General features: G+C 43.2%; 3 protein-coding genes across 3 annotated transcripts; 2 read left to right on the top strand and 1 right to left on the bottom strand.

Moving 5' to 3' along the window:
* The first annotated feature begins 89 nt into the window (after nt 1–89).
* On the top strand, nt 90–2,121 carry ngfa (nerve growth factor a (beta polypeptide)). The gene is made up of 2 exons (XM_076741821.1): nt 90–162; nt 1,128–2,121. Exon 2 carries the CDS (start codon nt 1,139–1,141, stop codon nt 2,027–2,029), a length of 891 nt encoding a protein of 296 aa, XP_076597936.1. The 5' UTR covers nt 90–162; nt 1,128–1,138; the 3' UTR covers nt 2,030–2,121.
* A 5,310-nt stretch (nt 2,122–7,431) lies between these two features.
* On the top strand, nt 7,432–20,521 carry LOC143327279 (tetraspanin-2-like). The gene is made up of 8 exons (XM_076741544.1): nt 7,432–7,799; nt 14,371–14,473; nt 16,817–16,914; nt 17,017–17,091; nt 17,181–17,264; nt 17,365–17,421; nt 17,549–17,632; nt 17,719–20,521. Exons 1-8 carry the CDS (start codon nt 7,731–7,733, stop codon nt 17,782–17,784), a joined length of 636 nt encoding a protein of 211 aa, XP_076597659.1. The 5' UTR covers nt 7,432–7,730; the 3' UTR covers nt 17,785–20,521.
* Nucleotides 20,522–23,412: 2,891 nt separating this feature from the next.
* slc25a55b (solute carrier family 25 member 55b) lies at nt 23,413–27,367 on the bottom strand. Its single transcript, XM_076741548.1, has 10 exons — nt 27,294–27,367; nt 26,303–26,471; nt 25,650–25,775; nt 25,222–25,277; nt 24,624–24,714; nt 24,424–24,542; nt 24,122–24,317; nt 23,875–24,032; nt 23,662–23,737; nt 23,413–23,572 (listed from the first exon to the last, which is right to left on the bottom strand). Exons 2-10 carry the CDS (start codon nt 26,323–26,325, stop codon nt 23,413–23,415), a joined length of 1,005 nt encoding a protein of 334 aa, XP_076597663.1. The 5' UTR covers nt 26,326–26,471; nt 27,294–27,367.
* Between the last annotated feature and the right edge of the window lie 562 nt (nt 27,368–27,929).

The raw sequence follows: 27,929 nt of genomic DNA, 5'->3' as shown, positions 1-27,929 counted from the left end.
AGGCTGAATTGTGAACCCATACACTGTGTTAAGTATTTGGTCTGTGTGTTGCAGGGCTGTGGTTCAGGGGGTCCAGATGGCAGGCATGAGGGGCCCGGCCTGCACTGGAGTCTGGCTCTAGAGTCCACAGGGGCTCCCACTTCAACTGGACACATTCCACAGGTATCGTAACACTCAGCACAGCACCACACAAAATGAGACACATTCAAGTTCAAGGAGCCGACATTCATGTGATGGTGAAAATGGACAAAACATTTGTTTGCCAATCAACTGACAGAAAGTGCTGTGTCACTAGATCTGTAGGACAATACTGACTCTGCTAGAACCACACCTCCATCTTTGATGACGTATGTATTCTAAAGCTGCAAGTTTTATTAGTGAATCTATGAATGTTCATCAAATTAATCAAATATTTAGCTTTTAAAAGCCAGTTCACTCAAGGGAGTGACCATTTACAGTAAATGATTATACAGTTAGATTTGGTGGAAACCACATGGCAGGAGGTGGAGAGAGCTGCAGCAGTGTAACGGTGACAAGTGTGTGGATATAATGTCTGCAGTGTACAGCTGCATGAATATGATTGGACGTTATTAGCCACACAGATGTGAATGAGCCAATCATTGTAAAACATGTTGACAAGTGTGACTTCAGTGCTCTGCCTACTTCTTTTTATCTATTTATTTATTTTTGATTGCAGACCAAAATGAATAAGTATAATAATGTCATGATAAATGCCTTTAATCATATCCATAAAATGTTTGATTTTATGTGAAAAAATAGAAAAAATAAACCACACACTGATTCCAGAAACTGTTTGATGTTCTTCCCGTGCATGCGTGGGTTCTCTCGGGGTGCTCCGGCTTCCTCCCACAGACCAAAAACATGCTCATTAGGTTAATTGGTGACTCTAAATTGTCCTTAGGTGTGAGTGCGAGCGTGACTGGTTATTTGTCTCTATATGTTGCCCTGCAATCGACTGGCGACCGGGTCAGGGTGTACCCTGCCTCTCGCCTGTTGACAGCTGGGATAGGCTCCAGCCCCTACGCAACCCCGAAAGGGATAGTCGGTATAGAAGATGAATGAATAAGGATGTCATTGTCTAAACTATCTTGTTGTGCTCGGCTCAGGACGTGTGCCCATGAGGTCGTCACCACTGGTCCTGCTCCTCCTGATCGGCGTCCAGGCTGTACTGAACATGGGAGGTGGACTGGCCTGGAGCACCGGGACAGCCAACCACAAAGTAGGACAGCAGACGGCAGCCAATCACAGAGCAGGACAGCAGCAGACAGCAGCGGGGGACCACCTTTCTGAACACCATTCTTCACCAGAGCATCGTAGGACCAGCCACCACAGGACCAAGAGGCCCCATCGGGCAGCTTCACACACCCATGATAGGAGCCCCGTCGTCGGGCACTCTAGGTCGGCTTCCACCCCTGACCCTTCCATCCCAGTGGTGGACCCCAAGCTCTTCTCCAAGAGACGTTACCGCTCCTCACCTCGTGTTGTCTTCAGCGAGGTGCCCCCGTCACATGATGCCCTGGAAGGTGAGGGTTATGACATTGAAGGGGTGAGGGGGGTGAGGGTACGGCGCAGAGCAGGATCGCACACCATGCACCGAGGAGAGTACTCAGTATGTGAAAGCATAAATACCTGGGTGGGCAACCTGACACGAGCCACAGACATAGCTGGGAATGAGGTGACAGTGCTGCCCAATGTTACAATCAACAACGTGGTGAAGAAACAGTTCTTCTATGAGACCACCTGCCGATCCCCCACACACAGAGGCTCCGGGACTGCAAACGGAGGAAGGCCAGGGGGACGGGGTGGCAAACAGGGCTCCAAATCAGGCATCTCAGGCTGTCTCGGCATCGACAGTCGCCACTGGAACTCCTACTGCACCAACACACACATATTCGTAAGCGCCCTGACCATCTTCAAGGAACGGACAGCCTGGCGTTTCATCCGCATCAACGCCGCATGTGTGTGTGTTCTCAGCAGGAAGTCTTGGGCGGGCCGACTGGCTCACTGACTGGGGAGGGCTACTCCTGACCACTGAACTATGAAACAAGCACACACATTTCTACTAAACAGCCACTGCAGCTTTATTGCCAATACTGTAATCCTCTTCCCCACCTCCAAACATATACACACACACTGACCATAGCATTCAATCCACACACACACACACACACACACACACACACACACACACGCACACAAACAGCTTCATCTATCCAACCCCTTGGCCCCTGACCCTACCTCAGTCCGAGAAGTCCTGGTTGTTTTTAAGTTATGAGGACTGCATGTCATATTTATGGTTTATACAGTCAAATATGAAAATATATACAGTATGTGTATATATACAAAATGAATTCAAGCTTTTAATGTTGTTGTTATTGTTGTTGTTGTGTTGTTCATGCTGTTATTTATTAAACACCTCAGTACTTGCCTGGTGTCTTGTGTCAGTTTAAGATTGAGTTGTTGTTGTTCACATTTTGGCTTTAAAGCTGCTCCAGTCAATATTTTTGTATTAATAATGAATGAAATGACCAGGTGAAATATGAAAGAGGTCGGCAGCTCCCCCCAATTCTAGATCTCTCTTTATTTATTCATCTTCCAGCCCATTGTTTTCTTTTTTCCTGATTTAGTTCAGTCTCTCTGCTCTCATCAGCTGTTTTCAGTGAAAGCTCTGATGAACTCACTGTATGGTACATGTGCAGTCCAACATGCAGACAAAGACAGGTAGAATATAGCTGGTAAACACGGTGGAGCATTTAGCCGCTGAAAAGCCAAATATTTCCCTCAGGAGTTGACAGTGAGTATTGGATTTGCATCCATCAGGTGGCCCGATACCCAACTCCAGATTAATGTCAATGTGTAAATATACAACTGTTTGCAATCAAGCTCTCCATGTCAACTTTATGAGGTAATAATATGAGATTGTGCTTACCGCACAAAGTGGCAAAAAATAAAAATAAACAGCAATTAATGCCAGATTTTAAAGGATGGCACCGCAATTGTGCTCTAAACACATAAGAGCCCCATTGGGAGTCGTAAGATTTAAGGGTCATGAAATGTTAGTGGGGTAGGAAATAACTATAATAACTTTTCCCTAAGATTTGCTTTTTCCCAGTTATTTACTGAGCTACATTTCCAGGCCCCTATAAATTATTCAAATCGCACAACCTGAGGAGATTATCCCCTTCAATCAACCTGCTCACAAGTCTTTGCTTTGTTGCTTTTTACAAGCAGAAAAGGTTGTGAGCCACTGTTCTGAACGCAGTCAAATCCCAAACTCCCGTAAAGCAAGTCATCTTAAAATTTCAAGACCAGACATTTAATCAAACTTCTTCTCCTTCCTCTATGTTGTTCCTACCGGTGGTTGCTCTCAGCATTACTCCAGGACAGGGACAGGACAGCAGCCAGGGTTGACTTCAGAGGAACGCAGCACAGATCCTCTCTTGCATGCTTGTACATCCATAGCTCAGGCTCTCCCCAGGGTGAAGGAATGTTGTTCACACCACGCAGGGCTGAGAGTCCAGCTCTGCATTTTGTACACAGAGGAAGATGGATTGGCTGTGGTGGTCCCAGCAGTAAGGAAGAATTCATGTCACCTTGGAAAAGTGGTGTAAACACAGCTGTGGGAAATGCCTCTATGTGAAGGAAAGATGGGGGTCACACGTACGGATGGGTAATAAATTTGGCCCAAAAAAACACATAGGTGCTGAACTGGGTTGAGAACTAGTGACTGCGACTGCCATAGCATATGATTTATGTCATTTTCATGCTTGTCAAACCATTTAATTCCTCTTTCCGTGTGTTTCTCCACTCACTTATCAGTATTCTGGTAAAAATAAGGGCAGTGATGAGCAAACCACGCAAACCAGCTGACACACAGTGAATATGGGGCCTTCACGGCCTCTGAGGGTCCAGCAGGCTGGGACAGTTAAGCTAATTCAGCCCAGTACACTGAAGATGATCTATGTGTTAATTGGAGAGTAGGCGCCAATTACTGACATCCACAAAAGATGAGAAAAAGAGCACACAAAGAATATGCTGCCCTCTAGTGGTCAAGTTGAAAACCTGATAAATGTTGGAACCAAAAGAATAAGAGAGGAGAAGGAGGACGGTAACTGAGCTCTCTTGCTCTCTCGGCTTTGCTCTCTTCTCACTCAAAGTTGAATCCTGCTCTTCTCCTCACATCGTCATCCTGCCCAGGTGTCAGGCTGTGCTCTCACCCTCACTAATGCTGCTGCTTCACAAATCATACAGTACACAACGCTGTTCAGCTCTGGGTGTGTTGCCAGGAAACCTCATTGCAGCAAGGCTTTCTGATCAAAAGCTATTTCAAAAGGTGACCTCAGATAACCTCCCACTTTGGCAGGTGCTGCAAACAGGTGGTGTAGCTTGTTCGCCCCTTTCTCTCAGTTTGTGCTGCTGTAGCTGTGAATTTACACAACTTACAACTGTGAACTTAACCTGCATGTAAAAAAGGAGAGGTGAGGTTGATTACTGGCTGCAAACTATGCACCTCCACAGACTTCCAGGGGATGACCACTGCATTATTTTCTTCTTGTGATCTATCCAATCACTTACACCTTTCATGATTGTTTCCTTTTCTTCCCTTAACAAGTGCAGTCAAAGAGACATTAAACAAGTCACTAACGCCTCTGTGACAACTTCTAAAATACTGTATATGCACAAAGAGCGCAACTGCTCAGGCGACCGCTTTCCCTGAAAATAAATGACCACACGTGTTCGCAGTGTGACCGCTAGATGGTGCTATACTGACACAATTAGAAGTCTTTTTCCCAGCTAAAGTCTCCTGCCAGTTTGTTGTCATGAAGTGCTATGATCACAGCTTCATCAATATAGATTCAAAAACAGTTCCACTAATCTTCAGTTTAGCTTGATTCAGCTTGATTTATCCCCTGACAGCCTGAGACCATTGCTGACCCTCACAGCCGGCAGATATCACAGTCTGTCATCAGTAATGACCTCAGAGCTGAGGAAAAGGTCCAGGCCCTGACCCAAACATGGGTGTAACAGACGATAATAACAACAGCTATGACTGGTCCCACCCATTCGAGAGAGAATGAGAAAAACAAGGACTTAATTACATTTTCGAAGATGTGTACAACAACCAGCATGACAATTGAAATTTTTTAAATGTGTCATTTGTGTATATATACATATATGGTCACTGTGCTATCTGTTGCCTTAAAGAACAGAGCTATTGCCTGCAAACCCCTTGATGGACACGTTAAGTACCATGTTGAGCTGTAAAATGATCATGTTAGCCATTTGTTATCTATTTTCGTGCAGGTTACGACCTGCACGCATTTTTCTTGCTCACATGTTTGGAACCACATAGCAGCTGAGCCATCAACAGTCCAGCAACAACCAATAAGCAGGGACACAGTGGTCCTGTCCCAGCGGTCTTATCAGCCTTCCCTATTTTGGTGCTGCTCTGGTTAGCGTCCAAACTAAACCTTTGTTTTCTCCCAGCCCTTCACAATTCCCTTAATGAGACTCAAGCAAGCACAAACTAAGAGCTTTAGATGGTTCAGTTTGGAGACAGATAAACATGTGAATGGCTGAAAAGAGCAACATGTTGCTTATTATTCACTTGAAAACTCCCTCCCTCTCTCTCCGTCATGTCATCCCTGTTGATTCCTTCTTCTTCCCTCAGCCTGGCAGACCGCTTTGTTGCTCTATAAGGAGATTTTCGAACCAGTGACTAAATTCCCAGTGATAAAATGAACTGCTCTTTGGATGTTCCCCCTGCTCTCCATGGTTGTGAGGAAAATATTTATGTTGAACATGGTGTTGCTGCTCTGTTTCATGCTCCCAGTCACTGATGACACCGAGGGAAGAAATCCAGCAGAGGGGCCACTCTTTTCCACTTCATAAATAGTAGATTTATTTTGTGTCTGGTTTGTGCTTGGTTAACGCTTTGCACAAGGATGGACAATGTGTTTAAGAATAAGAAGTGCTTTAAATTAAGAGGTTAATTTTACCCAGGGCCAGTGGACGATTACTCAAGTAACCCAGCATGGGCAAAATATTAACCCAGTGGTTTATAATGTCACGTGAACGTGTGTTTTTCCTCCAAGAAACTATGACTTCTGCTGCGATAAAAAGCCTGAAGATTAAGCTGAATGAGGACAACAGCGGATGATAAACATTGAACTGAAGCTCTTTATCTCATCACTCCAGAGCTAAATTTAGTGCTATGGGGAGCAAACAGACAGATGCAAAAAAAATAATGTTTTAGCTCTCAGTTCATCTTTTCAGAATTAGTCAACTTATCAAATTGATATATTAATAAACAACTTCATCTTTTTAACACTTAATTGTGTTTATTTCTACAATTTTCCATGAGAGGTTTATATCACCGCACCAGCGTCTGGTTTGAGTGCACAGGAAAGACTTGGGAAAGGTTGTGCTACCGCAGTTAGGAAATGCCTCAACACCTCACCAACAAGGTTTATCTTGTAAAGGGAAATTGAGTAAATCCTGTAATAATGTGATTACCAGGCGAAACAAGTCTTTTGACACAACTAATTTCAGCTGCCCTCACTGCAAGCTACTGTGGAGTAATTCTGTCCTCAAATACGCTGGTTCACATACTTGATATGTGCATGACGACATCTTTGTTAGCCTAATATGTCCCAACCTCATGATTAACATGGGGAAAAATAGCCTACTATATATTGCAGCAAAACTGTGAGGTGCTATAACTGGATAGGAATTATATCCCAGCTGAAAGATATCTGAGGCTTACTATCTGTGCTGATGTGGAAAAGGTGTCTGATGAGAAGTGGCACTGTTTCTTATCTGAGGGGTTAAATCACAAACTCAATCACTTCCACTTGAACTGCTTCTTTATTATTTCCATATATTGAAGCTGTGTGAGGAAAGTAACAAAACATGAAGGGGATGCTCAGCGTATGAAGCAACCCTTTGCCATGGAATTAACTTGCCAAAGAATAGCTCAACCACAAATAACTCCAAATTCCATTGCAATGTTTATTGTCTGTCGTTGCTGTTAGGCATGGCATGTACACTGGTTGTGGTGTGTAATAACCATAATAATAATAATAATCACCCTTTGTGGAAAGAGAATGCACCAGCAGGTGAGACAACAGCAAAAAAAAAAAAAAAAAAAAATTAGAAAAGACATTACATTGCTTGATGCATTCTTTTTTTCACACTGGATTTTAACTACCACAAGGTGTCATGAGGTTACAAACGTGCAGTCAAATAGAAAAAGGACATACTGAACATTCAGAGGACGTCAGTTTGTGCGTAAATAGTGAGTTTTTGTTGCAGGGGAAACAACACTTCAGCCAAACACTTGCCGTGTAGTCTCGGTCCCCCCTTCAGCCCCCCTCTGTATTATTGAAGGGGGCGGTCTGGAAAGAGTTTAAGCGGATCCTGCGGTGTTTTGTGCGCGCGCGTGCGTGCATGTGTGTGTGTGTGTGTGTGTGTGTGTGTGTGTGTGTGTGTGTGTGTGTGTGTGTGTTACAGGGAGAGAGAGAGAGAGAGAGAGACAGAGAGAGAGAGAGAGAGAGAGAGAGAGAGAGAGAGAGGCTGCGGCGACTGTGCTTCTTGATGCACAAGTGTTGTGACCGGGGTGGACCGTTATTGTCACAGTGTGCAGATCCAAACCGACCGTGCGATCATTCTTCGGGGATAAAAGCAGCACACAGACGCATCCAGCCGACATGGGGAAAGTGGAAGGAGGAATGAAATGCGTGAAATATCTTTTGTTCGTGTTCAACTTCATATTCTGGGTAAGTGCATGTTTGGAGGTGTCGTGGTGTGAGACGATGAGATGTGCAAGTTGTGCGTAAATGAACACGGAGCAAGTGCAGCAGTGCAGACCTCTCACTCAACACAGCTGGCTCTCACACCCACGTGTTATTTTAGTAACGATGCTGAGATTGTTCGAGTTTTCTCGTTCGTCCTCCTGCCTGGACTCTTGTGTGCTTTGTTTAGTTGCCGTCCGGCGTGGGTTTACTCTGCGTGGCGCGGAAAGGTTGACGGCCAGCCAGAGCTTTTTAGTTTTGGCTCACCGGGCTCAAATCAGATTTTCCACAGAGGAAAAACCCGCCCCCTTTTACCCGGGGAAGCGTGTTTTTGAAAGGAAGACTGAATGAAAAGACAGAGAGAGAGAGAGATTGAGAGACAGCATGGAAAACAAACTCAGCAGTTGGCTCCCAGTGCCGCATAGCTTCATTAACAAACTGATTGATAAATTACACGCGCCCTGAGGCTCGAGGTCCCCCAACTGCTTCCTCCTCTAAATTTTAAAAAAGCAGCACTCACACAAGAGTCACTTTACATGAGCTAAGCTGTCAGGTGCATGTGAAAGGTGTGTGTGTGTGTGTGTGTGTGTGTGTGTGTGTGTGTGTGGGTGGGTGGTGGGTGTGTGTGTGTGTGTGTGTATCCGTCCTGCACACATGCTTTGCACATGTGCCCTTATAAATTCTGACATCCTTGTTAAATTCCGTTCATAGGGCATGCTGTAAATGAGCACACTGATTTCAAGTTTACAACAAGTTGCTTGGTATTCTGTGTGTGTGTGTGTGTGCGTGTGGAAAGGTGCACTTTGGATTATATATGCCACTACTCTCACTCCTCGGGGGGGACGTTCCTTTGTGTGTGTGTGTGTGTGAGAGAGAGAGAGAGAGAGAGAGAGAGAGAGAGAGAGAGAGAGAGAGAGAGATTTTCCAACAAGCATCTGTGGAGTGGATCAGGCGCTGAGTGCAGGGTGAATGGATCCATTGTGACAGCGGGACAATAGCATAACTTCAGTCTGCTGCTCCTGCCTGGCTGAGCAGCAGGGCCTGCAGGAGCCCTGAACGCAGCAGCCCAACCGGTCCCACCATTAAGTTGTTGTCTCTCCACTTCCCCTCATCCACAATGGATGTGGCTGTTGCTGAAAACTCATTTTTTGATACATCTGAGCGCGGACACATGCGGAGAAGTGATGCTGAGGGAGATGACAGACAGGTGGAGAGAGAGGATGGGTGATTGCCGGAGAGACAGGTCAGGACAGGAAGGAAGATAGCAAATGTGATAGGAGAGAAGAGGGTCATTGGGAGATTGAGAGGGATATTCATGTGCGTGTGCGCTCACATGGCAGAAGAGGGACAGTTGGCATGAACTTGACCCAGATAAAGAGGGAGAATAGATCAGTAGGAGGATAGAAGGATATTCTGTGGATATGTTGTCTGTCAGTGTGTTACATGTCATACAGATCCACAAAACCTCCTGAACAGACACCCCTTCACCTTTTGGTGCACATTCCCTGACAAGTGAACTCAGACCACCCTCCGTTCATCATCACAGCATCCCCTCCCCTGGGCCGCAGCCCTACTATGTTGATGGCGGAGTGAGAGGTGATGAGAAGAGTGTGTGTCATGAAAGCGGGTGGAGGAGGGGCAGATATGTTTCCCTTCAAATCCTCTGCCATGAGCCCTGAGAGGACAGTGGAGCAGAGGCAGGCTGTGATGCTGAATGTCAGCAGTGAGACATAGTGACACTGAGACACTTGAAATGCTTTCACCTGAAGAATGAAGAGCGTCCCACACTTTGTTAACAACCCCCCTCATTTGACAGAACATGGTCATGAATCAATACTTAGAAAGTGGCTCTGTGTTTATAAACCTTTCTGACTTCATGTCACAACATCATGATGTAGGGAGATTCCTGTGGGTCATTAGTATAACGCAGGACGAGCTCTTGTATATATTACTCTGAGAGCTGCAAATACAACAGCTTGCAGCAGAACATCAATACCTTGCTGGCTTGCCTGGTCTGTGTTTGTGTGCCATAGTTCACTGACTGCCCTATTTAGTCAAAAATTAAGCCTGTGAGGTAAACAGTGTGGTGCAAACGTGGGAAAGGTGGAGCACGAAGCGTCTTTCCCACAGACATTCCCCCAGCGTTCTTCCTCCTTATTGAAAACAACTAATAGGACACGTTTTGTCCTGATTCTTATTGGCTCAGTGATTCATTTGGTTAGTTCATGAAAAGTTTTTACTTTAATAGTTACCCGTCCAACAGAAAACAATGTCTCTGTCCAGCTGAAAAGCTCCTCATCTTGAAAAGGCTCCTCAGTGTTTCTCTTCGATCCTCTCCATTGTTGGAATTGTTTCAACTTCTACAACATTTCATTTCCGATTTACTACCAGCTAACAAATGCAAAGGATTTTTTTATTTATTTATTTTTTGCATCTATTTCCATAAAGAGCGACTTCAACTGTTTTTTGTAATACAGCCATTGAATGGCCAATGTCTTACTTCTCTGGGGTCAGTTCAGAGGGCAGGGAATAGGTGTTCAACGTTCTGTGATGAAACCTGTGACTAGTGGTGTGCACCAAGGCAGGGTCCTGGGTCCCTTCTTGTTTCAATTGTATATCATGGATAAGTATGTCTTTGTCATTTAATTTTTATATTGACAGTGCTGCACTATTGGTTTGTTTATATTTAAGCAAAACTGGTTCAAAACTAAAAGTATGTTTTGTTTTTTTGTTTTTTTTATGTATTATGAGTAAATCAGGGTAATGAGGATAGGCTGTGAAAGTGGTCCGAAAAGCTAATGGCAAAATTAAATCCCTGCCAAACAGTTTCAGTCAATGCAAGACTAGTGCAGGAACTCTTGCACGCTTATACTTGTATTTCCTGGATGGATGACTTATCAAAGGTGTAGGTAATAAATTACAGGCATCATGTTACAGTAGATGTAGAAGATGTAGTAGAAGTAGAATTAAAACAACAGGATAAGACAAGATGAAACAGCCATCAGCTAAAAAGAGAAGACACTTTAGGAGAAAGCGAAATTAAAAAGATGTGTCTTAAGATTTCATTTCAAGGTGTCACTATACACTTTTAGGATAAAACATATTTTATTTGTCATTTAAAGGACCACTAGTCATGGACTTTTTTTTGTCCATAACAAACAGCTCAGATGTAGTCATGTTTTCATTGCTGAATCATCTACAATAAAATAAATATAATAAGGAAAATTAAAGAATAATTGTAAAGTGTTTTGTCAGATTGACAAAAGGAGTAACAGACTGATTTTTCTATTATACAGTACCAAACTGTCACACTGAAAACTGACACACAGTGCGGAGATTGATTTTTCACATTTTAACGCCTCACAGCCGTCATTCAGAGGAGGCAACAAATGGAAGATTTCTGGTGACATGCACTGACTTTAAAATCAATACTGACACGAAATATTGCTCCAGCTCTACAAACACACTCGCCTGTGCTGCGGAGGTTGATGTGTGCCACTACTCACCCCCACCCTCGCCCTGTGGCAGGGTACAATGGGATTTACTCCACCCATAATTATCTCACTCCTATTTACGCTTTCATTCTGCCCATCATTTTTAATATGTGCTTGCATCTGTTTTCCCAAACATAAACCAGACAGAGGACTATTTTTGCTTAAATCACTCACCAATTACTGTTTACAAGTTTACAGTTGTTTTGCTTTCATATATTTCTTTTGTTTTAATTTACACTACAATTTTTTTTTTCTTAAAATGAGGTCTAACCTAGAAAATGGATAGTGCCACAGACTCCCTGACCAAGACCACAGCTCTGTGTCAGCTCAGCCCTTGTTCTCATGGAAATTCCCCTCACAAAACACTATTTAACTGCGCCGTTAAAAAACAGGCCTTACACTGTGAAAGAACCTTAATAAAGCTTCAACAGAGAGATTTCCATCTCTGTCTAGAAATATCCAGACATACAAACTATCCTCAGAGGTATCAGGATGGTAAGAGGAAGCAGGGGAACTCTGTTATACAGAGGGGGTCCTGTACATGAGACAGGTTGGAGTTTTAACTCAACAAGATGCTTCAGTAGTCTGAAGAAAAAAAACATGATGGCTCCTCTAACAACTTATTCTCTCTTTTCTTCTCTCCCTTCCCTCTTTCATTCTCTCTTTCATTGTGTCTGTCTGTTTCCCTCCTATTGTGTGCCAAAGCGTATAGTCACAGGGAGACAGTGGGTCTTTGTCCTTTGGGTGAGGCCGGGAGGGAGCAGGCGGGGTGAGGTGGGGTAGAGGAGGGGGATGCATGAAGATAAGTCAGAGAGTGGGGGGTTAGATTTGGGAGGTAGAGAGGCTGGGAGAAGGGAGGGGTGTGTCTGGTGTCAGACGGGGTAATGATGGCAGACAAAGTGGTGGGGGGTACAACAGGGAGGTATGTCAGCAGTGGGGTTAATGGGACCTTTGGGAGCTTCAGGCTCATGAGTTGACAATGTACTTAGTACATCAGCTACTGGCTGCAGTGCTGGATGGAGCCCCCCTGCTCTAAAATGAGACCTGTATCCGTCTATGCATCTGGTTTGAAACAGCTCTTAAATGTAGCCATAATAGTAATGAGGTTTGGCTGAGCTCTGAGCACTTTTCAGCTGTGAAAGCACCACCTGCTCCTCCATTAACAGTCTAGCTTGGGACAACACCAACTCTTAACAACTGTGTGTATAAATCCACACATTTCAGTGGGCAGCAGTCCTCACCTCACACTTCCAACAACGCCTTCGCACCATGAGGTGTTCTGATGAATACCAGTGTGAAATAGATCCAGATAGATAGATCTGCACTAATCCAGTCTGGTTCAGTAAGTCAACACATCTACAGCCTTCACTTCACAGTGCTTTATCGGTTTGGACCTGCTAATCCTGAAACCCCAAGAGCTCAGCTGTCCCATACATCACCACACATGACACTAAATCCTCAGTTTGGGAGGAAGCCGGCTTCCCAACACCTGTCCTGTGCTGATGCTTTACAACTCAGCTGCTGGCTTTACTTCAGACCAGCACCATAAAATATAACCTGTGGACCTGGAGTGGAGGAGGAGTGGTTGGTAGAGTTTCAGAGTGTAGACAGTGAGGACGAGGATGAGGTGCGGATGGATGAAAGAGGTGAAACAGGAGAATTTGCAGTAGCAGGAAAAGGTAGAGTGGATTTGGTAAACAACAGGTTACAAAGTAAAATTGAGATACGGACGGGGAACAGTTTACTTTGGCCTTGGCAGCAGCATTTGTTTCTCTAAATAAATTAACTAAACAGAGCTCAAGGACATAGAAACAGTCACACTAACAGTGGTCTACCTAGATTCTGAGATCTAGGACACATAGAGACCACGTGACAAACACTCTGAATTACTCTCCATTTAAACAAATCATTTTATTTCTCTGCACACATACACACATGTAGACATGTTGTTTTGAAGCACGACTCAGGAGGTTTTTAGACTGGATTATCCTCAGGGTGCCTGGGCTCAGTGATCATTAAAACCTCTCAGTATTGATCTGTCATTGGAGCACCCACCACAGTCTCTGCCCTTGAAAGCATCTCAGATCTGTAAAAAAAAAAAAAAAAGTAATTACTTCAAGGTTTTCTGACCACATAGAGAATAAAAGTTTTTCGCTGCAGTCAGTTTGCACCAAAGCAAGAGCAGTGAGTATGATTTCAGTCGATGTATACCGATGGTGGTTTAGATGAAGGAAAATATGAGCAACATGTAACCACATTTCCAAACAAACAGGAGACCCTGTTAAAGCTCAAGGTGCCATACTGCTGCCCACAGCCAAGCGGGTCATTTTCTCCCCACTGGCAAGCCAGAAATGGCTAAGGGGTGTTTCACAGTTACATAACTTACATTTTGCTGAGATCTATTGGTTTAGAACACTTAGATGATCCACCCATGATGCAGACAGATATTAAGACCCATTGTTTTAACCCAAAATGTATCTTTTTTTTTTTTTGCCAAACTCTTGAAATACTGCTGTTGCATAAGTGTTGTAGGGCTGGACTGGAAACTCCACAGCACCATTTGCTTTATTTATGTGGAAAATCACATTTAGGAAGAGCAAAAGAACAAGCCCTCTGAAGTCCTGAAAAACATGCTCTCTTCCACTTTTAGATTGAGAGAGCGTTGTGTGAAATGCTGAAACCAGTTTACAGCAGGAGTGACAAGAGAAGCATGCTTCATTATGAAATGCAAAACATGACATTGGTTGCCTACTTTACAGTTACTGACTGTATTTTGGTTGCAAGCATATGCAATTTTAACGATTATTGCATCTTTAACCAGAGGGTAGAAAAGGAGCATGAGGGAAAACTAGTCAGGGAACAGCTGGAACACTCTTAGTTAGGGTTTGGTTACAATTAAATCCTGCATACACATGAGTCTCAACAGTGCGTGACAGTGGACCACTTGTCTACAGAGGTCCTTTATTTGTCTGAGGTTTCCTTGCATTTTTTTCTGAAATAAGTAGTCATATGTAGCAGAAGTTTATTACAAGACTTTCTGTCCTCTCTCTCTCTCTCTGCAGTTGATGGGATCCTTTGTTCTGGCAGTGGGACTGTGGCTGCGTTTTGACCCAGAAACTGTGTCTCTGCTCAATGGCGATAAGGCCCCAGACACTTTCTTCATCGGTGAGTACCACAGCACACCTCAGCTAATCTCCACAGCCAATGTACACACAGGGAGCGTATTGCAATATGCTGTATCACACCCAACAACAAGGCTGTTGACTCAATGCATGTGTTGAACATTTTATTTCAAACTTGTTTAAACTGTTAAGCTGCAATGGAAAATGGAAATTTATGCCACATTCTCCTTAATTTTTTCTGTATTGGCAATGAATTACATCTCGACACCATTGTGTCTTTTAAAAAACAAATCCAGAATTTCGTCTGTAGAAAGTGGCATCTATTATGATAATCTCATTTTTAGATGTGCTGCACACACTCATCAAGATCACGTTAGTCTCATCACAGTCAGGAAAGGGGCTTTAAATTATTTACATGTGCAACTCCCTTTGCCTGTAAATAAATGTTTGTCTCTATGTCAGAGGGGAAATTCCTACCACAGGCTTCCATCCATGCACATACACACAAATACACACTCCACAAGCACATACACACACACAGAAACTGGGTGTGAGGGAAAGTATTCAGTACTCCTATGCAAGTCAGTGTTTCTCTGTATGTGTGTTTGATGGGTGTCCCAGTACCAAGATTGCCACAGGCTGATTAATGTCCAAATTTGATTCTTTTTGGATTATTGTGGATGTGCGTGCTTCGTTCACACCGGAGATGAGTGTGAATAGCAGGAAATGACTGCTGTGCAAAGAGCATAAATGCACGAGGGAAAGCACAGGGCTGCTAACCACCTTTCAGTCACCCTGCCGCGATGCAAAGACAGACAGAGCAGGAGGGAACGCACTGAGTGCAGAGACAGTTAAAAAGGTGTATGGAAGAGGACAATCAGATGGGTTCCATGGCAAAGAAGGAAAAACAAGATTGGATGTCAAATGAAATGACAGTGCAGAATGGGAAACAGGAACAGGGAGAGGTGTTTAGCTGTCCCATTGAGGTCTAGCCTTCTCCTACTCTTTGCCCTCAGCAATTAGTGTGATACTTATGATAATATCAGTTATTTTGACAGTCTCCAGACTAAACCGTTCTCCTCCGGGTACTTTATTTGCTTCTCTGACGCCAGTTTAGGACTTAGTGTAAGGTTGTGTAATGGCTGACAAGTGTTGCAGAGAGTTGCTTTCTTACAAAAGCCTATAATACCGTAAAGGTATTTCATCACTTCTTCCTGTGTGTGTGCATGTGTGTGTGTGTGTGTGTGTGTGTGTGTGTGTGCGTAAATTACTTGGATGTTGATGTGGTTTGACCCTGGATGGGTGGCTGCTGTCAGGTCCCCTGAGAGTCTAGTGCTACACATGGCTTTGACAGTGAGAGCACTGTCCCCACAGACACAGCTGAGAGCGCTCAACAGTTGCTATGCCTCGCTCCCATGGCATCAAGCCCACACCAAATATCTCTTTTCTTTGCACTTTGAAGTGACGTGTTGTAAGAAAATGAACTGCAGACTAAGAGCAAAAGGGAAAACAAATACGGTGTTGTTCCCAAAACCAAGTCGAGAATCAGTGTTGGTCAGCTGATCGTTTGACACCTTAAGCTGCCAATGAAACTCTGCTTCCAGGCAACAGAAGAAGTGATGCATCCAACTCAATTACTGTATCACATCAAGTGTTTTTGTTGACGCAACAGGATCCAATGGACTGTCTTCCTCTCACATTCCCAACTGTGCCCACATCACCTGGGGGTTGATGGGTCCTCCCTCACCCCGTCCTCTGCGGAGCTGTCGCCAAGCAACAGACCCCACCTGTTCGAGTGCACTGGTGGAACCAATCTGTTGTTGAATTCCTCCCCACAGATCCAACCCGTGACGTACCTTTCCTAATGAGAGGGTTAATGGGAGATCAGGGCATCTAAGAGGACACGAGGCATCCCTATTAGAGCTCTCCCTGAATTAGGCTACTGCCAACAGGGGTATTTCAAAGGAATCTTTTATGAGGCGAAAAGGCACAATAAAAATGTGTCCACTCCTAAAAAAGGATCAGACAAAGCAGACATCACTTTGCTGCCATTTGCTCAGCTGACCACAGAAGTAGTACAGTCTGATATGTTGCAGCCCAGACTGTGAGTGTTTCTACTGACATCCCCAGCTCCATGCCGCCCCCTGCTGGTGACTCTTTCCATTTTAATAGTGAGATGAAGAAGCTGGGAAAAGCATATCATGTTCACTGAGATGTAGTTAGGAAGCAAACCACTGAAGCACAATGCATGCACCTTTTAAAGCTGATCTGTCTCAATTATGTTGATGAATAAACTGTATATCCAAGCAGAAGGTATTCTGATGGTTGTTTGCATCATTGTATCACTGCATCTAAGTGTTGACCTTCTTTTCCCCTGTACCTCCAGGTGTGTATATCCTGATAGGAGCTGGCAGTTTGGTGATGTTGGTTGGTTTCTTTGGCTGCTGTGGAGCTGTCCGGGAATCTCAATGCCTGCTGGGTTCAGTGAGTACATTGCCAATAGTTGGAAAATACCTTTAAGCAGACATATATTTCACCTATACCCAATGTAGACATGCACTTATTATCATCTGTGGATTTTTTCAGTTCTTTGCCTGTCTGTTGATCATATTTGGTGCTGAGGTGGCAGCGGGGGTGTTTGGATTCTTGAACAAAGACAAGGTACATTTATTATTTTACAGCCTGACCAGCGCAACGAGCGTGATGAATCCCAGCGGCACCACGTCATTCACTTGTCCTCTCTTACACAGATTATTGAAGATGTTCAGAACTTCTACACAACAACCTACAATGAAAACAGTAACAGCACATTGATCATTTCATACCAGAAAGTAGTAAGTACAAATAAATAAATAATAATGTTTTTAATGCATAAAAATTACATATTAAAAGGTATTTGCTTCTGTCATTGAATATTTTTCTTCCCACTTTCAGCTGAACTGCTGTGGAACCGTAGCAAGCCCCTGCCCTGAACCCAAACCAGATACCAAGGTAAGATCTGTCACTAGTTCCAGACTCATAGGCGGAAATTAAATCCTGGCCCTTTGTTTTCCAATGACTGTGCAAATCATCATGATTCATGACAGCTTGACACTGCTGACTCGTCTTTGGTTTGCAGGACTGTGAGACAGGCATCAAGGACTTCTTCAACAGCAAACTCTACATCATTGGGTACGTGGGCATCGGCATCGCTGGAGTCATGGTGAGTCAAGGCTCTGAGAAGAGCTGAAACATAGTGTTAGACACTTTGTGAGTGATTTTATTAAAAGTCTGTTTTCCTCTTAACAGATCATTGGGATGATCTTCAGTATGGTGCTCTGTTGTGCCATTCGCAACAGCAGGGAGGTCATCTAAGCTGGATCCTTGATCTCTACCCCTCACCACTCCTGTACTCAAACCCAAAAGACTGTACAGCCTTCAGATCAAATGTCAACCTCTGCCTGTCATTCATCCAGGGACCCAGGAAATAGACCTTGCTCAAAAATTTCCTTTCCATTATGGTGCTCAGTCCAGCTCACCTGACCCCATCTTCCACTATTTCCTTTGAATATTGCTCCAGTCATTTGCCGTCACAAGCAACATCTGCAACCTCCACCATTGATAAGACTTAGAGCATTCAGATATCCAGTGGGAACAGTTTTTACGATTTATGATGTTGACCTTTCCAATGGCCATTTGGCAACCACTACAAATTTTAACCCACATACTGTCGCAGTAGTGTCAGTGATTTTTCACACAGTCTTGACACTGACCCTTTGGCTGTGGGAAACCAGAGAGAGCAACAGGAGGTGAAAGCAGCTGAGTTTACTTATCTGTGCACACACGACACACACACAAACACGCACAGACACACAAGCACAGCAATGTTGTGTTACATGAGACCGCAGCCTTAAAAAAGGTTGTCTGGAATCTTGTAGGGAATCCTGATTGGTGGAATCAGAGTAGGATGTCAAGAGAGGGAACGGCCAGTGAGGGTTTCAAGGATCATGCAGCCCCAGCACTCCTCCTCACACGCTGCAGTATAAACTGTACACCCCACACAGATTGTGCTCTACAAAAAGCAAACTGTTTCAACATTTTGGAGAACACACTGTTAATTTTTTTGCCAAGAGTTAGAGCAGAAGATCGACAGCTCTCTCTTGTCTGCACTGCAAATATGAAGTTACAGCCAACAACCTCTGACTTTGGCTTAGCACAAAGACTGGAAACATGGAGTAACAGCAAACCTGTCTCTGTTCACAGGAAAGATGGATTTTGTAACCTCCAGACCTTTTAAGATGGATTTTGTTACCTTTGGATGGAGCTAGGGTAGCAGTTTCACCTGTTTCTGGACTTTATGCGAAGCTAAGATAACCAGCTGCTGGTTGCAGCTTTATATTTACCTCACAGGCATGAGAGTGGTATCGATCTTCTCATCTAACTCTGGCAAGAATAAGATGTATTTCCCAAATGTGGAACTATTCCTTGAAACAGCTACACCAGTGATTTTAGAAACGGTGACAGTGTTGATAGAAATGTTAAGTGTCAAGCAGATTTCAATTAATAGAAAAGCTGCCTGGAGCAGCAGGAAAAGTACATCCAAATATCTAAAGCTGTACACCCTGCATTTGAAAGTAGTCAGCAAAAATGTAGTTCTTGTGTATACCATACATAATTTGTAATTATGGAGTTCAAATATGCATACATACTGGTGTGGTGCTGGTAAAGATAAACCAGCTGAACTACAAACCAAATTCACTCTTTGTCTGAAGGGAAAAGCTCCTTTCAGGTGACATAAATACCACTTCCTATAATTTCTTTGTAATATGCTCTGTTACATAACAGTACCCTTGAGTCTCTTCTGAGTCTATGTTGAGAAGATCATGTGGACATGTTTACAGGCTAAATATACCAGCCAGTCAAATGGGCACCGAGGCTGTAAAATTCATTTATCAAGCCTGGCCTTTGATCTCTTCAAACTTCCATCTTTTCTTCCCTCTGTGCCTTAAAAGTACACCACCCACAACAAAACCAAAACTGAGAATCACCCCCTGTATCCCTCTCACCCCATCAACCTCAGCAGATAAGAAGGGTTGCAAAGAAATGCCCAGCCTGGAACCATTTCCATTTCTCCAGGTCAATCCAGGCCACTGTTTATTCTGCAGGGTTTATTCCAAGTGTCAGGACTCCGGTATGTAAATATGTGTGTGAGTTTTCTTCTAGTTGTACATTATTTGTGGCTAATGTGATACGATTTAACACGCTGTGTGTAGAGAGAGGCTTGCAGTAGTTGTACAGTGTTGTAGTCATGACAGTGGTTGTGATAGTCAAAGCAAATCCACACAACCGAAAACAGCTTCTTAATGTGCCTTTCTTTGATAACAAGCTATTTTTGAACAACGGGCTGTCTGATCGTAGCAAAAGATCGTAGCAAAAGTGTACATATGTTTGTAGAGCTGGACTGCAATTAATTGTCATACGCATTCGACAGGTAGCACAAATGGCTGGACTTGCCATCATTGTTTTCATGTGTTTCAAAGTGTCGCACTCAACTGTGTCATCTCTGCCAAGAAAGCTGAAGTAATGAAAGCAACAATTTCTCTTTCAAACGCCTCTTGGTACTAAAAAAAAAACCTGTTCTGAGGACTTTAAACAATGATCTTACTGTTTATTATGTCCAAATGATCAAACTAAGTTGGAATACAAGCCCGCGTCAATATTGCTTTGATTTTTTTGTACATTTCAGTGTATGAGACACAGGTGAGGAGCCAACCAAGGCTTACGTACCCATTCAGGTTGTTTGGATGCCAGTAGGCTGTATTTAATCTGAGGAGTGAGGCCACACAACAGAGTCAGACTGTCGCTTCAGAGGCTCTGGTGAGTTAAATTAGGATGAACTAGGAGCAGTTTAGTGCCACTCAATCCACAAAGCTGCTGTTGTGTTCCTCAGTTATGTTGAGCAAATCTGGAGATGTAGAGTACTGTGCACGTAAAAAGACACTGTGTACACAGTTGAGCCTTTCGTAGTTGATTGTGTGTTAATTTATTTTAATACCATTCCAGGCTTCTCAGGAAGATAGGTGTTTGAAGTTTAATAAAGCTTTTAAAGTTTTTTTTGTGTCCTGTGTCGTATTATTTCATCACAGATCTGTACATGCACCGATATTATTAGTGTAAGGGTATTTCCAATTACACTTACATCTGGTAATAAGGATTTGTAATTAGTAAGGTGATGCAGCAGCATGCCAACTGGCTTCTGCCAGGAGCTTTTACCAAGTAGTGTGTTTATTGGGTTATCTGGCTGATAAAAAAAAAAAAAAAAAAAAAAAAAAAAAAAAAAAAAAAAACAGGTCTTAGAGCCGTGTATGTTACAGATTTGTTGGGGTTGTGGGTTTTACTTAGCACATATGTTTTTGATTTTGACAAGATACCTGATTTGGGATTTTTCTAAATTGAATAACTTGTTGAATCTCTTGGCATAAGACACATCTCTTGATTGTGATATCAGCATCAGTCTCCACCATTAAGCACACAGACTTAGTCACATACTCAGCATTGCTGTATGGTTTCAGGCCCTGAAAATATACCAGTAAGTCCACACACTCCCAGTCCTCTCCATTACTGCAATAGAATCTCCACACCTCACCAAAGGTAATTTATACAGGTTGATACTTTCATGAGATCTTACATGAAAACAGAATATGCAGTGTTGACATGCAGACAAGAAAAATAAAAGATGTTTTCCCCTTTTAATTGGGTTAAAAGCTCTTTATTTATAACAGAAGCTAAAGAGTAATCCCCTCGGCACACATCAATCAGTTAAATATGTAGTAATTTCCAAACATCGCAGTGTGTACTTCAGTTGTAGGTCTACATTTAGAAGGAATTGGGTGATCCCCAGGAGAGCCAGCACTAATGGGTTGTAATGCATAAATATACAGTATGAGGAAGTGTGCCAGACATGTGAGGATAAGTTACATTTAAGCAAAGCATGGCTTTAATGTAGCTTGTGAAGAGTATATTGTTTTTTCAAAACACATTCAAACTGACACGCTTACTTCAGCTGATTGTATTTGATATATCCACAGCGATGAAGCGAGTTTCCAGGTTTAGTTGCAGGAGTTTCACGTCAGAGTTTCATCTTTCTGCATTTGATCTTACAGGACAGCTGAAGTTTAGTTGGGGGGACAGATATGCACACGATGCAGCAGAGGCTTCAGGACTACCCAGGGTAGAGTTACCCAACCCTGCAGCATGAGCACTTTTACTGCCACAAGTGAATCCATGCCAGTGATGCATGTGTAGAGGCGTAAAGAAATACCTTATTAGCTTTCTTTAGAGACAGTTTTTACCGTCAACACTCAACCTGCTGCCATTTCTAATAATCCTACCTGAGAATACATGACTGAATGAGTTCAACCTTTGTTGATTGCATAGTAAAGTTTAAAGTCAAACACCACAATTGAACACTGCATTTAAAAATATTTATTCAGCATTTAGAAATTTGTATTTACATGCATAATTCCAAAATGAACTTAGAAATAAATAATTATCTTCTCAACTGGGTGAAACACTTGTTAAAGCTGCTCTCGATCTGAGAAAACTTTGAAACTTTCACAGTTTGAGAAAATTAAAAAAAAAATAAAATAAAATACAAGATAAATATTTACAGTGGTAAAATTGTAAGAGGTGCTTTGACCCATGAGATTTTCCACAAGATAGAGAGGGCAGTCCAACATTGCACTCTGTTCTGCATCTAAATGCCTGACATGATACAACGGTGCAGGCTCCTGTATCTCTAACTGACAAGAAATCCTGACCAGTCACAGGTAGCCAAAGTCAACCATGAGAAAGTGGCTCTATGTAGATATACTGCACTTTTTTCAGAAGACTTGGTCCCAAAAGCACAGCAGATCCCATCAATAATCTTGTCCATCAGTCTAGTTTACCACTATCAAACATTTCTTTCACCACAAAAAAGCAGCTCTCCAAAGTCAACTGCAGAAGGCCCTGTTGAGATTGTGTATGCTGCCATGGAAAGATTCACCCAGTGCCCAGTAGAAAAAAACCCAAACACCTCAACCACAATTGTTCTGAAAAATAAACACCAGAAAGCATCTATGGTCAGCTAGCGTGTGACAAACTAACGAAGCAGGGTCTAGATAAGGAGCCAAACGATTCAGAAGGACGAGAAATCACTCCTTGTGACAGAAAGTAAACCAACACAGAATCCCTGCATGGCATCCCGATGGGCCGGCAGTCCAAATGTTCCAGTCATTCATGAGCTATGACCCCTTGGGTGTTCCAGATCTTTTTCCAACCAGGTTGTTAGAGGACAATATCTGACAATGACCTTAAAAGAGTAGTTCTGCTTTAAAAACATGTACACTATATACATAGACAGGGATCAACATCCGTGGCCTATTTTCACATGCAGCCCTTTCAAACAGGATTGAAGCTATTCAAGTAAACCTTCAGTGTTGTGCCTTTGTTAATGCACAGTAGTTGCTCCCTGCACTCTTTTGCAAGAGCATGTAACAGCAAGTCGTAACCTAGTGGTTACCAAGATGGTACACATATTAGGGTTACAGTGAAGGGTAATTGATATGGGGTACATTTAAGGAAAGGGGCTACATCTACGGAAGGAAAGGTACAACAGGAGTAGTGTCAAGTCTGATCCGGGTGAAATGCTGATATACGTTGGACTATCAAGTCCCTCAATGAGGGAAGCAATTCTTTTCTTGTAATATGCTCAAGTGAAGCCCATATAGACAGGCAGGTTTCAATTTCAGTCTCTTTTAATAAGAGGTAGTCGTGCTAAAGGCATAATTTGAAACCATTCTGAAATGAAATGGCATCTCCTTGGTCCCCTTAGCGTTTTACACTGAAAGCCTCCCACAATAAAGAAGGTACACAGCAATAGAGAGCTGGGTCCATGGCTATGCCGAGGGCATAGCTGCCTGTAATTTAATGAGGTGCCAGAAAGATGAGGAAACAGCTTGTTTATGCAGAATAGATGTTGTAGGGAGTGTACCCCAGCACGATCTCTCCAACTCCTACAAAGTACACAACCTGGGCAATGCCAAAGAGTGGGGCAATAACCAGGGCGCGGCAACTGGCTCCCTTTAGGAACGCTCCGGGACCCTCCTTCCTGAGGATCTTCCTGCAATGGAAGAAAGAGCACAAGGTTAACATGTAACTATGAACCCTGATGAGGGAAAAGCATCTTTGATAACTGTATGACTAACTCACCTAACACAGTCCACCACTCCATTGTAGGTTTCCTCATTAGCTCCCTTTTTGAGTGATTGTAGTCTCGTCTTTACCACTGCACAAGACATACACAACTTATTTTAGTTGAGAATTTCCAAATTCTGAACATTTTAATTAAAAAAAACAATTCTGATGTTCAGTTCCCAGTACCCCAAACACTGACCAGTTATCTGCATAGATGGAGTCACTCACCATCACAAGGGCTGACAGTCACAGCAGCAATGCAGCCAGCCAAGCAGCCAGACATGAAGGACCAATAGAAGGGTACAGATGGGTCTTCAGATGAATGCTGGCCGAGCTGGTGCAGATGTGCAAAAAGAGGGAAGTAGACAACGGAGAATGGGATGTCCCTGAAAAGGCAACAAACAAGCATATTCACTGCATTAAGAAACTGATGACCAAAGACGGAAAACCAGTTTAGCAAGAGGAAGCATCAAACCTCATCAGTGTGGCTCCGAGTCCTCTATACAATCCTGTGACTCCTTTGGTCCTCAGCAGCTCTCTGGTGATCTGTGTGGCAGACACTCGTGTGACTTGAGGCGCAGGGCTCGTGTTGTAGGAACGGCTAAGAACGGCACTGGTCCCTGCCATCTTCAGCGTCGCTACTACACTAGGCATCACCCTCTGCTGGGCCGCTGGCAGACAAAAGAAACGGATTGTAATTTCACCAGGGTGCAAAAAGCACATCTCAAAGCATTATTTGATGCTGGTAATCTATTCTGCTGATTTCCTTGTGATTACCGAGCCTGCCAGCATCCTGCAGCTGGATCTTGAGCATCTCCATGGGTGTGGTGACAATGACCTGGCACATTCCTGCACAACAGCCTGCCAACATCTCCTTGAACACCGTCAACCTGCCACTGAAGACACAAAGATGGGGTGAAAAACCAAGCATGACATTGCAGTACAATGTCTGTGTCCTTTTCAGTGCTACTACGTACCCATCTCTGCTCAGCTGGTGGCGGAAAAAGTCATTAGCAGCTAGTTTGATGGCCTTCTCAGGGGTTACCAGGGTCAGATTCACTGCAGCACCTGCAGAAACAAGCAATTTAATTCTAATGAAATGCACAACTACTCTCACTGAACCACACACGTGCAGTAGTTGCACAGCAGAGAGAAACAAAATTTAAAAAACTGAAAAAAACAACTTATTTAATTTAACAAGCCAGCTATAACAAATTTAAAGACAGTAAGGTGTCTGAAAAAGAAATGAACTCTCTGGATCACAGAGGTTGTCAAACTGATAAAGAAGCAGTGGTTTCATGTGAGGCATAGCGTCCATGCAGGCTGTGCAGTGACTCATGGTCATACAAGATGGACCACTGACCCACTTGTTAGCCAATTTAAATGGAACTTGACCCAAGAGCTTGACACGACACAGAGATGACACAACATGGAGGATGGGAAAATATGGACAATCAAAGAATATCAATGATGTCAAATACATCTATGTGATATTCATGATATTCTTTTCCAGAACATTATTCAACAGGCACACATGAAAAAGGAGGTCAGCATGGACAGTGTGACTAGTCTTACCTCTGTACATGCCAAAGTAGCCTTCAGATTTAACTGTCTTTATTAGGCAATCCATCCTGAAGGGAAAAAACAGATTAGAAGTGCAAATTAGTTTTAGGAAGCACTTCATGCTTAGGCAAGCATAATTTAGTGAGTATAACACAATCTGTGATGTTGAGTGTTTTTACATAAAAAGAATTGCTAAACTGTGAGATCTTGGGTCCAACAGCTTTTGCTCAGCTCAGTTTGTCAAGTTTAATCATTTGAAATAAGTCTACAATCACACTGATACCTTATTTAGGGTATCACTGAAAGGGAATGATGAGTCAGCTAACAAAGAACTGGCAGGGTAAGTTTAAGGGCAGGTTTTGGCAAAGCATCTGAAAGGGGGTGGGGTTGGGGGGGGGGACAAACTATCAGCAATCTGTTTCTTTTGGTGTGTCTCATACATGTTCTTGTAGAGTTGCTGCCCACTGCGTTGGTTCTGCAGGCGGGTCTTGGCCAGGTCGATTGGGAACACACAGGTGACTCCTACCAGGCCTGCAATCCCTCCATTGATCAGTTTGGCTGGGAGGCTGTTTAAGGAGTGAAAACAGACAAAACTATCATGCCTCTTCTCACTGCATTTCCTCCAGTGGAGTAAGGCGGGGCACAGTCAGCGTGAGGCGACAAAACCTGTTGAAACTGAACCGAAGCTGGACAAGGACTGGTCATCTAAACACAAGATCAAGGATGGTGTCTGCATAGAAAAGTAAATGATTGTGCTTTTTAAAGTGTATGTGAGGCATTAGCATTGCAGCAGAACTTGGTATAGAGTGACTGCTTCTGGGAATCTAATCATCCAAAAATAACTTGTCAACAGAATAAATCAAACAACACACACATATGTGCAGGAGGCAACACACGTCATTAGCCTTCTGTGATTTACCAAGTCTAGAGAAACAGCAGAAGGAAAATAAGAACTGTTTGCGACATGTAATTAATGGGTTAAACAAATCAAAGCATGCTTTATTTCTATTTAGTTGTCTGAGCATCCTCCTTTGCTGCTGTGTTATGCTGGAGGGTTGGCGATATTGTTCTGACGGACAGAGCAGGCTCATACCTAATTTGATGTTGCTGGGCCATGGTTCTTGGTTGTTTTGACTGCAGAAGTTGGTCAGATAAAAGGAGGGGGCCGCAGAGGGAGAGCAGGCTGAGAGTCCCCGGGAGACACTGAGCAAGACAAGAGTCCAGAGACACTTGGGGTTATATATATAGAGGCAAGTCCAGCCCTGCAGAACCAGAGATAAATTCAACATTACTCTCCACCCACTGCACTGCCAGTCAAGAAATGGAGCCAGGGTCAGTCCTCATGCTACTGAAATCAAACCACAATCCCAAATGGCTTCAGAGAATACACCTGCCTGCTGTGTGAGGGAATTAGTTCCAGAATTAGTCCTCAAATAAATCAAATAAAGTATATAAATAAAGTTAAAATGTGCATATTATTAAATTTGTAGCACTGAGAAGATTTGAGTTAAGACAATCATGCAGGTTAGATGACAAGACCACAGCTGTGCAAAAGGTGCTGTCTTACAATATGTGGTTAATTTCACTGGTGTAGATAAATCTATTCTGCACATTGGCTCTAAAATGTGCATAAATGGATGTTAAGATGAGATCGAAAGCGCCCCTAGTGGTCATTTTGTTTAACAGCGTTATTACATAATCGTGATCTTTGGGGGACAGGCGTCAAAAACAGAACAAACACATTTTATTTGACTAAATAGTGAGTTTTTGCAATCACATTTCAACCCAAAATTGGTGACCCTATCTAATACTGCAGGTTCGTTTTTTTAGTTGACAGCCATTGAGGATTTTTTGATAAAAGCTAAAACTTCTAATCAGGAAGTCTCACGAGTCTCAAAATAAAGTCAAACGATGCTTTCGAAAGGTGACTGCGTCTCCTCTGAATATAATGTCATATTTCACATGAACAGGCCTCCTCTACACAAAAATGTCCACTTTCTGCACACCTGCCCTGCAACTTCAATATCATGGCAACATTATAGTTACAATGATGTCTTGTAACAGCATGCATGAGAAGCGCCTACCTTGAAATGAAGACAAAGATGTAATATTGCAGTAGCAAAGCGTACAGCTGTCTCTCCCTCCGCTCCTCTGTACGACTGAATGGAATGAATGGAAAGAGCAGGAAGGGACATGCAACAGCGGCGGGCGTTAAAGACGCGACTTCTGCGCCAATGTGAAGAGCGCGTTTGTGAAGTGGGACGGACCAACGCGTCTCGGGAAACCTATTAAACCAGGTGAGCCTGACGCAAGACTGCCTAAAGGTTGTTTCATTGCAGGGTTGAGAATTTTATCGCTGACTTGTCAAACACAGGTGTAACTAACCAGTATTCCAGGTACAGGGCTCTGGTATGCTGTACGACTGTATGACACACTTACACGCTTAACACAGTTATAGTTAGACCTGGTCCTCTGTGAGAAAGCGTATAAGTGAGACAAGAGAATCTCATTTATCTCCATGTTTTTCTTGTAATTTCATTCATTTACACAGGCAGTACAATTCACAGTGAAGCTATTAAGCATGCTCAACAGTGTTTTATTGCAGCATCTTGCCTAACAAACTGGAGAAAACAACGTGACCAGCTTGGGAGCTGCCTACAGTAACATCAACAGGCTGTCCAACAGCTGTATCATTTGGCATACATGTGCATTGCAGTGTT

This window comes from Chaetodon auriga, chromosome 10, assembly GCF_051107435.1.
Source record: "Chaetodon auriga isolate fChaAug3 chromosome 10, fChaAug3.hap1, whole genome shotgun sequence".
NCBI lineage: Eukaryota > Metazoa > Chordata > Actinopteri > Chaetodontiformes > Chaetodontidae > Chaetodon > Chaetodon auriga.
The sequence above is the reverse complement of the archived record's forward strand: the minus strand, read 5'-3'. Positions and strand labels throughout refer to the sequence as shown.

Excerpts from the sequence above, each read along its gene's own strand:
- slc25a55b (XM_076741548.1), bottom strand. The coding sequence starts at position 26,325 with ATGGCCCAGCAACATCAAATTAG. Across the intron at positions 24,318-24,423 it reads GCAGGATGCTGGCAGGCTCG|CGGCCCAGCAGAGGGTGATG; the intron begins GTAATCACAAGG and ends TTTGTCTGCCAG. Across the intron at positions 23,573-23,661 it reads GGAGTGGTGGACTGTGTTAG|GAAGATCCTCAGGAAGGAGG; the intron begins GTGAGTTAGTCA and ends CTTCCATTGCAG.
- LOC143327279 (XM_076741544.1), top strand. The coding sequence starts at position 7,731 with ATGGGGAAAGTGGAAGGAGGAATGAAATGCGTGAAATATCTTTTGTTC. Across the intron at positions 17,265-17,364 it reads TCATTTCATACCAGAAAGTA|CTGAACTGCTGTGGAACCGT; the intron begins GTAAGTACAAAT and ends TCCCACTTTCAG. Across the intron at positions 17,422-17,548 it reads AACCCAAACCAGATACCAAG|GACTGTGAGACAGGCATCAA; the intron begins GTAAGATCTGTC and ends TTTGGTTTGCAG.
- ngfa (XM_076741821.1), top strand. The coding sequence starts at position 1,139 with ATGAGGTCGTCACCACTGGTCCTGCTCCTCCTGATCGGCGTCCAGGCT.